This window comes from Convolutriloba macropyga, chromosome 4, assembly GCF_964194025.1.
Source record: "Convolutriloba macropyga chromosome 4, txConMacr16.3, whole genome shotgun sequence".
NCBI lineage: Eukaryota > Metazoa > Xenacoelomorpha > Acoela > Convolutidae > Convolutriloba > Convolutriloba macropyga.
This window is the reverse complement of record NC_134471.1, coordinates 42,247,036-42,261,719: the sequence shown is the minus strand read 5'-3', so window position 1 is coordinate 42,261,719 and position 14,684 is coordinate 42,247,036. Positions and strand designations below refer to the sequence as shown.

The window sequence follows — 14,684 nt, the reverse complement described above, 5'->3', positions numbered from 1 at the left end:
GAAAATGTAAAGTATTTTCATTTTTCTGAAAATGTTTATCGTAATCCAAGTTCATCAACCTTTATGGGCCAGTAAAACTTTTTAGGCTCGGAATCTTCCGAAAATGCAAACATGAAAACGCAAACTGATACTAATTTTTACAAATTTGTCCGGTCTTTTTTAAAAATTTTTCTAATTTTTTTTCAATAAAAGGGCCCAAAGAATCTCTTCTAGGTTTGGATTTACTTTTACTGCATAGTTTCTAGTAGAAAGAAGAAGATTTTCCATATTTTATTATCAAAATTTTCTTCTTCCTTCAAAAAGATTTTCTGCAACTAACAGATTCATTTCACCTGCGTTTGTACAATTACAAATTTCATTTTGACTTTTACAAGCTATTTACTTCCGTCGTTTTACCGAAACACCGCTAGAAGTTTGTTGCAAGGAAAACAGAGACTTGAGAAAAAAGAGACCGTTTAGTCCCGTTGATTATGTAAGCCACATGATGGAAATTTTTAATACGAATTAAGTGTTGCCTCACAGAAAAACACTGCTAGTCCGCCAAACCTCATACGCATGTTTACAGTTTTTTAGGCATTTTTTTCTGCATTTTAACCCTATCAACATGAGCAGGTCTTGAATTAAGTCATCTGTTCAGCAGGTCTTGGAAAATCATTAGCAGGTCTTGAATAAGTCATCAGCAGGTCTTAAAAACGCCGTCTATTTTGAAAAACCAAATCCAATTTCCCGCACTTCATCTCTTCATAGTCTTTTTGTTGTAACTATTTTATCACGCGATGTGAATGCGTCACTAGGGTTCCTGGCTTAATCTCTGTATCAACTTGAACTTTCATTGCTTTGAAATCATAGTTTTTAATTAAAATAATTAAGATTTCATTCGGAATAAGTTAAATTCTTCTGCTTTATCTTTAACAGAACACGTCATTATTCATGAAATTAATCATCAGTAGTCAGAATTGCTTTTTTTGTTGTGTTTTTTTGCTTGAGCTGTATTCCAGGAGTTTTCTTGCTTGGCTTATAAAATTCTCAATTTGGTTGTTTGCTTTCTCTTCTGTCACTTGATTATAAAACTGTCTTAAATCAATGCGAACTCTAAAGGCTATTTAAATCCATTGTTTTACCAACACATCACCTCGAGAATTTGGCAAAAAAAACTTGAAAGAAAATTGAGAAAATTTTGTCTCTTTAATAACGTAAGCCACGTAATCCAAGTTATTGTGACAACTCATTAAAAAATGGTTTCAAGTTCTAGTTCTGCGCATTTCTGAAACAAATTGTAAGAGTTGGGAAAATTTTGAAACGAGCGCCATTGCTTCCTTAAGAATTTTTGGGTTTATCTAGATAAAATATGAAAACATTATTCTTCTTTCAGAAATTTTCTGATTTCAACAGCAACATTTACCGAATCTTTTCCTCAAAAACTCACATGTTTTGACTGCGAAGTTTTTGCTAGAAAAATTGGAGAGTTTGAAAACAGCTAAATTGCAATCGGATGTCATCAATTTGATTTTTGCGTTGTTAAAGAAACCTTTTCCAAAATTTATAAGAGTCAAAAAAAATTAACGACGCTCAATCAAAATAATATATAATGCAAAAAAAATAATTTAAAAAGGCCGTGTATAGTTGAACAAGTTATCATATCCTTAGTGCGACAAAGTAACTCGAAATTGGAGGTTACTCAGATTTTTTGGTTCCTCTTAAAAGGAAAATACTTATCACCGTTGATGCTGTTACAAACTCCAGCCAATTGCCCATAGATTTTTTTGTAACTGCTCGATAAAAACAATGTTTGATACAGAAATAAACTTTTCTGAAAATAATTTTTGATATATTGGTATATGTTATGTCTTCAAAAGCGAATGTGGTTTTTTTCAAGTTTTTTGTTAATTTTGCGTTTTTTGGTTTGATCAGTCCTGGTTTATCAGAGCTAATAAAGGTCTTTTGTAAAACATAGTTACTGTTTTTTGTTTATATGTTGCAGCACGGCAAACAAGCATGCAAAATGATGCTAATTTTTCCATTTTTATAAGCGTTTTGGAAACTTTTGTCATTTCTTCTAGCCCCTAGCCCAGATGCCAAGGAACCTCCTTCACGGTACAAAAATAGGCTACTGCGTAGTTGAAAGGGGCAATGGAATGGTAACATTTTAAGGTCAGAAACTTTTACATTTTTTAAAACGAAATTGAAGATTATTTTATCGATTTTTTTGGCAATGATTTTTTTTTTGGCTTGGATTGTTCTGAAACTTCAAACGTGAACAACCAATCTGATTCTAGTTTTTGCATTTTTTTCCAGTTTTTCCAAAAAAATTGTTTTTTTTTTATCAACCGGGAGACGAGGGAGAACGAATTAATGTTACGAATTTTAGATTTTTGTTTATGAAACCTGCAATTTTTTTCAGTTATTTGAAATTTTTTGTCAACTTTTTTAAGTTTTACCAGCCCCAGTGGCCATTAAGACTCATCTAGGGTTTGACAATACTTTTGTTAGACAAAACGTGACTGCATAGTCGGTAGAGCAACGGAATTAATTTCAAGTTATTGCATTTTTTTATGAAGAAGTTAATTTTTTTCATTTTTTCTGAAAGTTACTATCATTATCCAATTTTATCAATCTTTATGGGCCAGTGAAACTTTTTAAGCTTGGAATCTCCTGAAAATGCAAACATAAACACCCAAACAGACACAAATTATTGCGATTTTTTCCCAAGTTTTTTAATTTTTTTTTCAACGAAAGGACCCAGGGAACCTCTTCTAGGGTTTATCGGTTACTGCTTAGTTTCTGTTTTACAAAAGAGTATTTTCAACATTTAATTATGAAGAGGTTTACCCTTTTATTTCATAAAAAACTTCAAAAACAAGTTGATTCATTTTAATTGCGTTTTCAACATTTAATTGTTAAAAAATCTTGCACGTTTTTTTGTAATAAAATTTGAAATCATTTTCATTTTTTTAATTATTATCTTTTTCCGAGTTTATCAACCTTTATGGGCCACTGGAACTTCAAAGGTTTACAATTGGGTGAATTGATAGTTCCAGGAGACAAGCAAACCGTTCTGCTGACATTAAAATTACAAATTTTAGTAAAATTTCAAAAATGTTTCTTTGAAAATTGCAGTCTTTCTGCAGTTTTGCAGTTTTTAGGCTTCTTGTTGTCTTCAGTTTTTCTATCTTTAGTGCCCAATATTCTCCTTTTCAAAGACTTGGTGTGTGTGTTCGTCGACCTTTTTGAGCGTATCCCAGGCTAGTGGATGCGGCATCAATTTGCAGCTTTTCGCGTCTAGAACACCACTACAAAGAGAAGTTTCCGGAATTTTAATTTTTTCGATCAATTTTTTTTACCATTTTCTACCCTTCATTTCAAGCTATTTTTGATCCAAATTAATTGAATATTTGCTCAAAATTCAACCATTTGAGACAACTAGAAGAATTTTTAAGGCATCTATGACTAAAACAAATTACCGGATAGTTTTGTCAATGTCTCCTTATAGCACAGATAATCAAAAGAAGGCATTTATTGAAAAAAATTGAGAAATAATTTTGTCCAAATTTTTGACATTTTTGCGAAATTTTATCCAATATTCATTTTGTTTTAAATCGGCTTAAGTGTCGATAAATCCGGAGACAAACAATTCATATCTGTCTATTAAAGGTTAATTGCTAAAAACAATTTCAGAACTAAAAAAAACAAATTTTTTGATGTCGAATTTCTCAAACTAAAGCATTTTTAATTTTAAGCGATAGCATGCTAATTTTCTGCGTGCCTATTTCCGCGTGCCTATTTGACTGAACATCAACCAAAAGTGACTCATTCCGCATTTTGTGTTTTAGAAAACACTCAGATTTGATTAAGAAGTGAGGTCCCTTTTTGTTGACTTAACTAACTATCTCAAAAACCTTTATTGCAATTAATGAAAAAATTTTCATTAACCCAATCACGTTTTCGGTCGCCATCTATTGATATCCATTTTTATAGAGTTACGTTTGTTTATGAGTTCAGACTTTTTTTGAGGACTCTTCAAAAATTTTGGCGATTTTGAAGTCAAGTGAAAGCCACATCTGAAGAGCTACAACAATTAGCTGAATTTTTAATGAAACAAAGACGACACATAAAACAAAAACAATAAGTTTCAGGGCTGGAAGGGCTATTTCTTAGATAAGAGAGAAATCAGATTTTCCCGAAATATTTTGAATTACCGTGCTTTGACTGCACCTTTTTGTTTTATCCTCTTTCGACTATCAGATTTCCTCATGATTGATATTACATAGTCAAAAATTATTTCCATTAGTGCCTGGCTCAAACTGTTCGAATCACATTTAAAGGTTCGGATATTTTAATGACTTTGAAATTAAAAGTTCTGAACAAAATTATCAGTAATTGTTAATTTTAGTTCTCCTGTTCATAATTATTTCAATTTTTTCTAACTGAAGAAAGGCAGTTTTCTTACCCTAATTTATTTCCGAAATATGGAGATTACATGCCTCAGAATGGCCTTCTTTTGAAACAACACATTTCATTTTTTTAAATTCTGTTCCGACTTGTTTTCTCTGTACTTTGATCTGTTTTCCTTCGTTATGCTGAGAGCTCTTTTTATTCATAAAAGCAATCCAATACCAGTTGGACTTCAATTGTTCCTTCTCGCTATGTTCTTATTATTTTTAACTTCTTTTTTTCAGGAAAGAAATTTTACAACTACATTTTCAAAAAGTTAAATTTATTATTCACTATTTATGAAACTTTCCTTCCCGAAACAAAACAAATTAAGGGTTCACAAAGTTCTCTATTATAATATATTGTCTTTTTTACCATTTTTGTACGTATAATTTTGTTCTAGCAGAATTGATGTCGATTATGAGAGTTTGAATTTTTCAAATTGATGCTCATATGATAATATTCGTTGTCGGAGTGTTAAAAACAGAATGACAGCATGAAACTTTTTATTAGTTTTAGTTTTTTAATTAAATTCAAGGTTAAATAGGCTATCAAATTTTATTATTACGAAATCAGTGTTGCCACTTAGAAAATCATATCTCAAGATGTGAAGAAGAAATCTAAGTAGATTATTATATAAACCTTTATTATTTAAATTAGTTTTTATAACTTTTGTTCTTTTTCATTGCTATCAACGTATGCATATTTTGGAGTAAGTGAAACGCCACCTGTTTTGAAGACCCAATCAATTTCGCTAAATTGTGCAGGCTCTTCAGCTTGCAATAGTTATTTATTGTAACTGTTATATCATATGGTGTGGGCGCGTAATTAGAGTTTTTTTGGTCCCTCTTAAAAGGCAAATATATTCCCCGTTTCTTCTGTTTCAAACTTCAGCTAATTGACTTTAAATTTTTGCTGCTTGATAAAAACAATGTTTGGTGCTAAAACAAAATTCTCTGAATTATCAATTCTGATTTATTGATATATGTTATGCTTTCAAATCAAAAGTGAGTTGAAAGTGAGGGGTATCAGTATTTTGGTGATCAACAGTTTGATTATTCAAATAACAGCATTCCATTCCATTTTTCAAAAATATGCGGCCTTTCTTGCCTGTTATATATCAATCAAGTTAGAAGTGTATCCTACGCATTTAAATTCATCGCATTCAGTTTCTTGCAAGTCAATTTCTTGCAAAAATTCACCCAAAAACCTCGACCCGGGATATATTTGCACTTATCACTATGCGCATCATTAGAGAGGAGCAAGTTAGCGAGGTTAGAAATTAGTGACAGCAAGCAAATTTAGCTTGAGAACTGGAAACATCCGTCACTATCTTTCGCTTTTATAAATTTTGTAACTGCATCCACGGTCGTTCGAACGCACCACGGTCTAGTGGTGTGTGTGTTAACCTTTACATCACTGTCCTAGTGAATTGGTACTCCTGTTGAGCTTATAGAGCATAGGTGTCATTAATGTTATAAATATACCTTCTGTTCCCGTTCCTGTTCCTGTCTCTTTGCCCTCTGCCTCTCTAACTCTATCTGTGTCTCCATCTCCTCGTACAGTTTGGTCAGTTCCTCATCATGTAACACAGACCTGGTCTTGAGTGCTTCCTCTAACTCTCTCTGTTCACTCACTGTCTTTCGCATGTCTCGCACCATCTAAATAGTGTACATTCAGCAAATTTCGTTTAACAAAAATTGTCTAAAACGAATTTGTTCCAACATTTTAAACTTATACCGCTCGCAACAAACATCCCGTACCGAACTCCAAATCTATATCAAGTACTAGCTAAGTCTAAATCCAAGTCTTATTTCGTCTTTCAGTACTGGGAAAGTCTTAATTCAAGTCTTGCGAGTCCAGCAAGTCTGGGCCACGACTTGGATAACACTTGCAATTTGATTCACAAGTCAAAATCAACTTTTCAAAAAATTTTGAGTGAAAGTTTCGAATTCCAAAAAATTTTGCAACGTGCTACAATTCCAAAGATATATGTTTTGCAGAACACGGAACCTCTAATCTTGACAATTGAAATATTGTACCAAAAATGAGAATGTCAATATTAACCAGTGGTTTAAAAGAATAATTTAATAGTTCTAAAAAGTTCCTGAGCAAAGAATGGATCTGTAACCGACTGGAACTGACCTTTGCGAGGAACTCCTCGAAGAGAGTGACGCTGTTTGGATCTGTGGTTCTCAGTTTGACCCAGATCTGTTTGAGACTGTGTGGATCTCTCACTATCTACACACAAACACACTCAACAAACTAAATTACATTACAGCCCATCGTTGTCATTCGTCATGTTAAGCTCATTCATCATTGGCAGTAAAAAACAATGAATGTCCAAACCATATTAAATAAGCAACATGGAAAAGGTAGTGTAATTTAAAAAATGCGTACAAAATATATCAAAATCATAGATAATATTGCATGTCGCTTCAACAATGAAGCAAATGAGATTCAATTTTGTAACCTCACAGGAAGTTTAGCTGCAATAGAACCTTCTTAGGTCCCTCGAGAGGTCGTCAAATTACCTTTTGAAGATATTTTTCGAATTCTTTGTTTTAGAAGACCTTAATTTTTTTTCATTTTGTAAGAATGAGATGACAAACAATTCTTTTTTCGGCCAATTAAATGTCTCCTTTTTGAGTGTGGTATATTATACCTGGACGCTGATGGCAGTAAAATTTAGCAAATGCAAGATTAGAAGCTTGTATGCTGTCAATGAAAAAGAACGATTCCCATTTGATATTATTTCTTGTTGTGGAAAGCGGTTCTATAGTAGAGCATTATTGTTATTGGATTGGTAAGATATCATAAGTCTGTTTCAGATCCATGGAGGCATCATTTTTTCTGCTAAAACAACTTTTCCAGTCCACTTGAGTTGAAGTGCAAGAAAAACTTTTCATTGCTGAATATTGTACATTGCTTAATACAAAACATTTTTAAAGCGTTTTATTCTTACAAGCAATGCAGTTTCTTAAGTTATATGACCTTCTTCTTTGAAATATTTTTATCTGCTCTTAGTAATACAATTTCAAGTCTTACTTATCTGACTGGATGTATTTCGGTACCAGACTAAATTTTTCCGTAATTTATTTTTAATGCGCACTGATTCCAAATTTAAAAGCAAGTTTTTCAGTTATGTCACTGTTAGCTTGTAATTGTTTTCATTAAAACACAATTCTTTCATTCTGTACAGTTGCTTCCTGAACTTCAATTTTTAAACGTTTGAAGCACTTTCTTATGCATTGCTAATTTTAAACGTTAGCACAATAGTTCTTTTTAAGCAACAGATTCTGCAACAAAGTTCTTGTTGTAAATATCAAGAATTGTAAATTATTCCTGTAAAAATCCTCCTGTAATATATTCCAATCATGATGATGACTGCAGAAAAGTTTAATAGTTATTCAAAAGCGGATCTTTATAAAATTTTTTGCCAACTTTATCAAAAATTAGAAGAGAAGGACAGTCTCATCGCCGAGCATGTGGTAACCATGAGTGAATTCTTTAAAAACTCGGCACATGTAACAACTAATTCATCTATAATAACACCAACAATTAACACGAGTGCGAAAAATGACGTTTTTATTCAAAAGTTTTAAGCATTAAAGAACGAGGGGAAAACAGAAAATTTTTTAATTGGTTGTAGTATCATCAAACACCTGGCAATAGATCGAACTTTTCCTCAGGACTGCAGTATACATGCGTACGCAAGCTCGACGACAAAGGACAAACTGCAATTATTACACTGTTACGATCAAAAAAAGATGAAAACAGTTATTTTAGAGGATGGGACAAATGCTATTCTAAAACAAAAAAAGTGATTATTTAGAAAACATTCTCAGATTACAAAGATCTTGTCTCTGCAATAAAGGCAAAGCTCAGCCCGGAATTATTGCTATTGATGGAAGTGCTTCTTATGCATCTTATGGAAGTCGAGATGCTCTTATGCATCTCGAATACCTTCATTCAAAGGAAGCTGTAACAACAAACAATGTGCTTTACATTCCTTGGTTGTTATATGGTACCTTCTACTAAAAAGTGACGATATCGAAATAAACCCGGGACCAATTTTGCCATATGCACTTATGACGACAGAATTAGAATTATTTGATTCCCGAGTAAAAATTCGACGTCAAAACGCCAGAAGTTTAGCAGGACAACATTTGCTGTTGAAAGAACTCATTCAAGACATTGGTCACAATTGCATATATGCGTTTAGTGAAACTTGGTTGTCAAAAAAAATCCACAAGAGTTTTGGCATGTAGATAAGCAAAACTTTGACTGTTTTCGAAAAGATGGCATCCAAACAACAAAAACAAAAGGTGGTGGTATTATAATGTACATCCCGAAATTTTTAAAATCTCGTCTCTGCGATGATCTCAACTGCTTTCCGGATACAAATTTCAAAAGTTTATGGGTTGAGTTGGGCATACAAAAAAAATTGCTTACTAAATTCATCATACTGTCCCAAAAAAAATTTGCAAAGATGTTCTTGGAAAAATTTGTCCTGGCAATTGATCTTGCTATGGCTGAAGGAAAATCTGTTATACTTGCTGCAAATTACAAATTAAATTTTTTCGCAAACGCGACAGAAGTCTGCTACAATCTGTAATTTCTCCATATGATCTTAAGCCGTCGAATATTGATACAGTTTCAAGAATGACTGACTCCTCTCCAACTCTTATTGATTACATTATAACAGACGATTACAAAACAAGCACAGTAGCGGATACAATTTTGAAAACTGATTTCAGTTCTTAAATCTGTGATGCTAAAATCAATAAAAAACAATGAAAAAATCTTTTGACGAAAAAACTATTCAGCCATAGCGTTCCAAAATTTAATTGAAAATTCAGACTGGAGACACTTTTACGGTGCAGTAACCGGCGATATGATGTTTTTAGAATTTCAAAGAATAAATGAAAGAGCATTAGCACTAAATGCTCCGATTAAAACCTGTTATATTAGAAAAGACAAACCAACGTTTTTGTTCAAGAAAAACGGCTATGTGAGAAAACAAAAAAACAGTTTTCAAAAATTAACGATGACGAAACTAAAAACGAATAAAATCGTCAAAAAAAAAACAACTTCTCTCAAATTTTATAGAGTTAAACAGTAAAAAAGCCAGATGGAGCTTCATTCAAGATCTTCGCAGGAAAGAATAGATTCAAACAAGAATTCACTCTTTTTTAAACAGTTTTGGTAATAAGATAACAAAGCCTATGGAAATTGCAAGTCTTCTAAATTACAGATTTTCTACTCTAGGAGAGTTCATTGGCTTACAACAAACAAACAACATTCCTCCTAATACTGCTCCGAGAATATGTTTCACTTTCCAATAAATACAAGCCAAGGAAACAAATCTGTTCATAGATTCATTGAAAGTAAGTAAAGCACTCGATCCTTCAAATGACCAGCTTGGACAAAAAAAGATGCTAAAGCAGCGCTAGCAGAACCAATATATTATCTATTTAGTCAGTTGACTACAGAAGGAAAGTTTTCAGAAGATCTTATAAAAGCTTGTGTAACTCCGTTCGTCAAAAAAGGAAATCCCAAAGACCCACTCAATTATAGCCCTATTTCTGTCACTTCTGCTCTGTCAAAAATTTTTGAAAAGGCGTTTAGTTCACAGATCACAAAACTCCTAGAAAGTGAGCAATTAGTCTCTATTAGTCATTTTGGTTATAGAAAACAAATTTCAACCATTGATGCTATCCTGAAATCGACACAACAAATAAGATTAGAGCTCAACAGGAAAAAATTGTTGGAAGGGTGTTTTTAGATATTTCAAAGGCTTTTAATTCTATAAACCACAAAAAAATGTTACGGAGACTTGAAAAAATAGGTTTCGACGAAAATGCTACCTATCTAATAGAACATTGACTTTTCCTCCGGACTGCAGTATACATGCGTACCCAGGCTCGACGACAAAGGAGAAACTGCAATTATTACACGGTTACGATAAAAAAAACGAAAAGAGTTATTTTACAGGATGGGACAAATGCTATTCTAAAACAAATAATTGATCATTTAGAAAACATTGTCAGATTACAAAGATCTTGTCTCTGCAATAAAGGCAAAGTTAAGCCCGGAAACATTGGTATTGATGGAAGTGCCTCCCTTGAAAAAATTGCCGAAAAACGAACAGACAAACAACAAAATTTATGAATTCGATGAAAAACTGTGCGAGTATATTACACAAGAAAACACTGAACATATGAAAGTACTTCCTGTCTGCAACATGTTGAGTCAAATGGCAACTTACAACGCTCTTTTTAACGATGATACACATTTTAATTTTCAGCAGGGAATTACGTTCATTAAAAAAGCAGGTTTATGTAATTTTCTTTTAAACTTTTGTGATTTTGTTCGTTTACAATTATTGCAAAATTCTCAAAATTCATATGTGAGTAGGGCTGGCATTTACAAACTATGGAGGCAAACATATCGTTATACAAATGGATATTAGCTGCAGTTTCTGTTGTTTTTAAGCTGTTTTGCAAGGTGTAAAGCTTTATAATCAGATTTTGCTTAAAATGACAGGTACTCAATTCATAGTTATACTATATTTTTTACTCATGTCGTCCAATAGTATTACAGAAAATTTTTTGCAGTTTTCCTTATGCATCTGGAATACCTTCATTCAAAGTAAGCTGTAACAGCAAACAATGTGCTTTAAAACCCAAATTCAATCTTTCTTTTTTCTTGGTTCTTATATGGCACCTTCTACTAAAAAGTGGCGATATCGAAATAAACCCGGGACCAATTTTGCCATATGCACTTATGATGAAAGGATTAGAATTACTTGATTCCAGAATAAAAATTCTACGTCAAAACGCCAGAAGTTTAGCAGGACAACATTTGCTGTTGGAAGAACTCATTCAAGACATTGGTCACAATTGCATATATGCGTTTAGTGAAACTTGGTTGTCAAAAAAAATCCATAATAGTTTTGGCATGTAGAGAAGCAAAACTTTGGCTGTTTTCGAAAAGATCGCATTCAAACAACAAAAACAAAATGTGGAGGTATTATAATGTACATCCCGAAATTTTAAAATCTTGTCTCCCCGACGATCTCCCGTCGAGCTACAAAGTTTGAAGGTTTATGGGTTGAGTTGGGCACACAAAAAATGAAATGCTGACTAAATTAACCATATGTCCCAAAAAAAACTTGTAAAGATGTTCTTGGAAAAAGTTGTCCTGGCCATTGATCTTGCTATGGCTGAAGGAGAATCTGTTATACTTCTGCAGACTACAACATAAACCTCTTCGCAAAACACGACAGAAGTCTGCTACAATCTGTAATTTCTCCATATGATCTTAAGCCATCGATTATTGATACAGTTCCAAAGAGACTGGAGACACTTTTACGGTGCAGTAACCGGAGATATGATGTTTTTAGAATTTGAAAGAATAAATGAAAGACCATTAGGACAATGTGCTCCAATCAAAGCCTGTTATATTAGAAAAGACGAAACAACGTTTTTGCTTCAAGAAAAATGGCTATGTGAGAAAACAAAAAAACAGTTTTCAAAAATTAACGATGACGAAACTAAAAACGAATAAAATCGTCAAAAAGAAAAACAACTTCTCTCAAGTTTTATGGAGTTAAACAGTAAAAAAGCCAGATGGAGCTTCATTCAAGATCTTCGTAAAAAGAATAGATTCAAACAAGAATTCACTCTTTTTTAAACAGTTTTGGTAATAAGATAACAAAGCCTATGGAAATTGCAAGTCTTCTAAATTACAGATTTTCTACTCTAGGAGAGTTCATTGGCTTACAACAAACAAACAACTTTCCTCCTAATACTGCTCCGAGAATGTGTTTCACCTTCCAATAAATAACAGCTAAGGAAACAAATCTGTTCATAGATTCATTGAAAGTAAGTAAAGCACTCGATCCTTCAAATGACCAGCTTGGACAAAAAAAGATGCTAAAGCAGCGCTAGCAGAACCAATATATTATCTATTTAGTCAGTTGATTACAGAAGGAAAGTTTTCAGAAGATCTTAAAAAACTTGTGTAGCTCCGTTCTTCAAAAAAGGAAATCCCGAAGACCCACTCAATTAAAGACCTATTTCTGTCAATTCTGCTCTGTCAAAAATTTTTGAAAAGGCTTTCAGTTCACAGATCACAAATTTCCTAGAAACTGAGAAATTATTGTCTATTTGTCAATTTTGTTATAGAAAGCAAATTTCAACCATTGATGCTATCCTGAAATCGACACAACAAATATGATTAGAACTCAACAAGAAAAAAAAAAGTTACAGGTGCGTTTTTAGATCTTTCAAAGGCTTTTGATTCTATAAACCACAAAGTAATGTTACTGAGACTTGAAAATATAGGTTTTGACGAACATGCTACCAATCTAATAGAAAATCATTTGAGTGAAAGATCTCAAAGAATTGTCCTAAATGGAATTGAACCAGATTGGATAAATTTGAAAACAGGAGTTCCACAAGGTACTATTATAGGACCTCTTTTGTTTCACATTTACGTCAACGATTTAGCAAAGGTTGTAGAAAAGGATTGCGCGGTCGTCCAGTATGCAGACGACACATTTCTTTTCACATGCGACACTGATGAAATATCGTCAAAAACAAAACTTGAACATAACATCTCAAAAATTATCGATTTTTTTGAAAAGTCCCAGTTAGTGGTGAAAAAACAAAAAACAGAATATATTGTGTTCAGCACCAGGAAGAGGTTAAGAAATACTGTGCTGAATATCGACAACGGAAGAAAAGCAGAATCAAATAGTGTGAAGTATCCTGGCGTAATTATTGATAGCAAATTTGATGGAGAAGTGAAAAAGATTCTTGGCTTGTGGAATTAAGGTTTTGAATACACTAAGTAAAAGTTTACTAGAGAAAACGAAAATTTTATTGCTTAATGCAATAGTAATAAGTCATCTTCTTTACTATGATAGGGTTGCAAAAGTCATTAATCACAACTTTAGAAAAACAATTGAATTGGGGAATAAAAACCATTTTTAATACGAGAAAATACGATCGGAAAAAACACAGATCTCAAACTTAGCAACAAAGTATTGCCAATCTCTTTTCTTTTGAAATATCATTGCCCAAAATATTTTTTTTCGGTTACTCAGCAACGATCTTCCAACATATAAAATTGAACTGCTCTCTACCATGAGAATAAAAAAACATGGCAGGTCAAAAACATAACGTTCGATATAAGAAAGAACAATAAATTTTTAACTGATTCTTTTATTGCACAAGCCATTCCAATTTATAATAGTTTGCCTTCTAATATTAGACTGAAAAGAACATCGAAAGCTTCCTTAAAAAAAGAACTAATGAATATTTTTGGAAAGAATTTTTGAATGACCCAAAAGTAACCGATTTGAAAGATGACATTGAGAGCATTAGATTTTAACTTTTTGCTAATCTTCATGATGTACATATAAAATTGTGAGAACATTTTATATTTGCATTTTAGGCCATTGTTTACTAATGTAATCTGACATTTTAGTTGCGTAATTTAATGATTTCATAATTTTACATAATGTTATATTCTTAACCTTACATTGCCTCTTCTACTATTTGTTTTTTACTCTAATGTGTACCAGAGGAAATTAACAATGCTCTTTTTTAAAACACCTTAGCGAGCTAAAAATTATCATTCCCATCCAATTCTTACAATTATATAGTAAAGTAGTCACAGTTTCGTACTCTGTGGAACACCTCTATCCAATTTCAGCCAGTCCGAAAAGCTTTCATTTTAGTTAGATTTTTTGGCATCGATCAGTTAGATTGGTGGAAATTAGATTTCTTGAATTCTTTTCAGACCCAACTTGATGTAGTAATTCATGTAAAGTGTCGTAATATATTGAAGCATACTCTCTCTTTTAAATTATTCTCTCTCTTATAAAATTAATATATGAACAGAATTATTGTACTGGTTAAACATGAATTTTTGGTTCATAAGTTGGTTTACTAGAAGCTTTTAACAAGTTTTCGATAGATTTCAAGTTATTGAAACCGTTCGGCAGTCCCTGGACCTTGTTCTGAAAAATGGAGCAAGGATTGGTAATGGAAGGTTTGGTTCGATTATTGATAAAATACACATTGGTTCTGACAGAGTCTGAACACTGTATTTAGTGCTTATGTAGCTACTGATGAGGGCCCCAAGGGTCCATTAGAGTTTGGATTGAGAGAACTTTTCCTACAATTAAAATGTGAAATTAGTCTATTAGCTGAGGTGGCACCTGCACAATAGTTTTCTTT

At 32.6% G+C, this 14,684-nt stretch overlaps 2 protein-coding genes across 4 annotated transcripts in view; one reads left to right on the top strand and one right to left on the bottom strand.

The window, feature by feature from the left end:
• LOC142337685 (retinoic acid receptor gamma-like) overlaps positions 1-14,684 on the top strand; it is a 497,928-nt gene that overhangs the window by 116,245 nt on the left and 366,999 nt on the right. The window lies entirely within an intron of this gene.
• Positions 1-14,684, bottom strand: part of LOC142337684 (EF-hand calcium-binding domain-containing protein 4B-like) — a 182,880-nt gene that overhangs the window by 143,745 nt on the left and 24,451 nt on the right. For all 3 annotated transcript variants that reach the window (XM_075387120.1, XM_075387122.1, XM_075387123.1), the window contains exons 3-4: positions 6,577-6,672; positions 5,919-6,092 (exon numbers count right to left, since the gene is read on the bottom strand). In XM_075387120.1, coding sequence (XP_075243235.1) covers positions 5,919-6,092; positions 6,577-6,672 — 270 coding nt within the window. The remainder of the gene's footprint in view (positions 1-5,918; positions 6,093-6,576; positions 6,673-14,684) is intronic.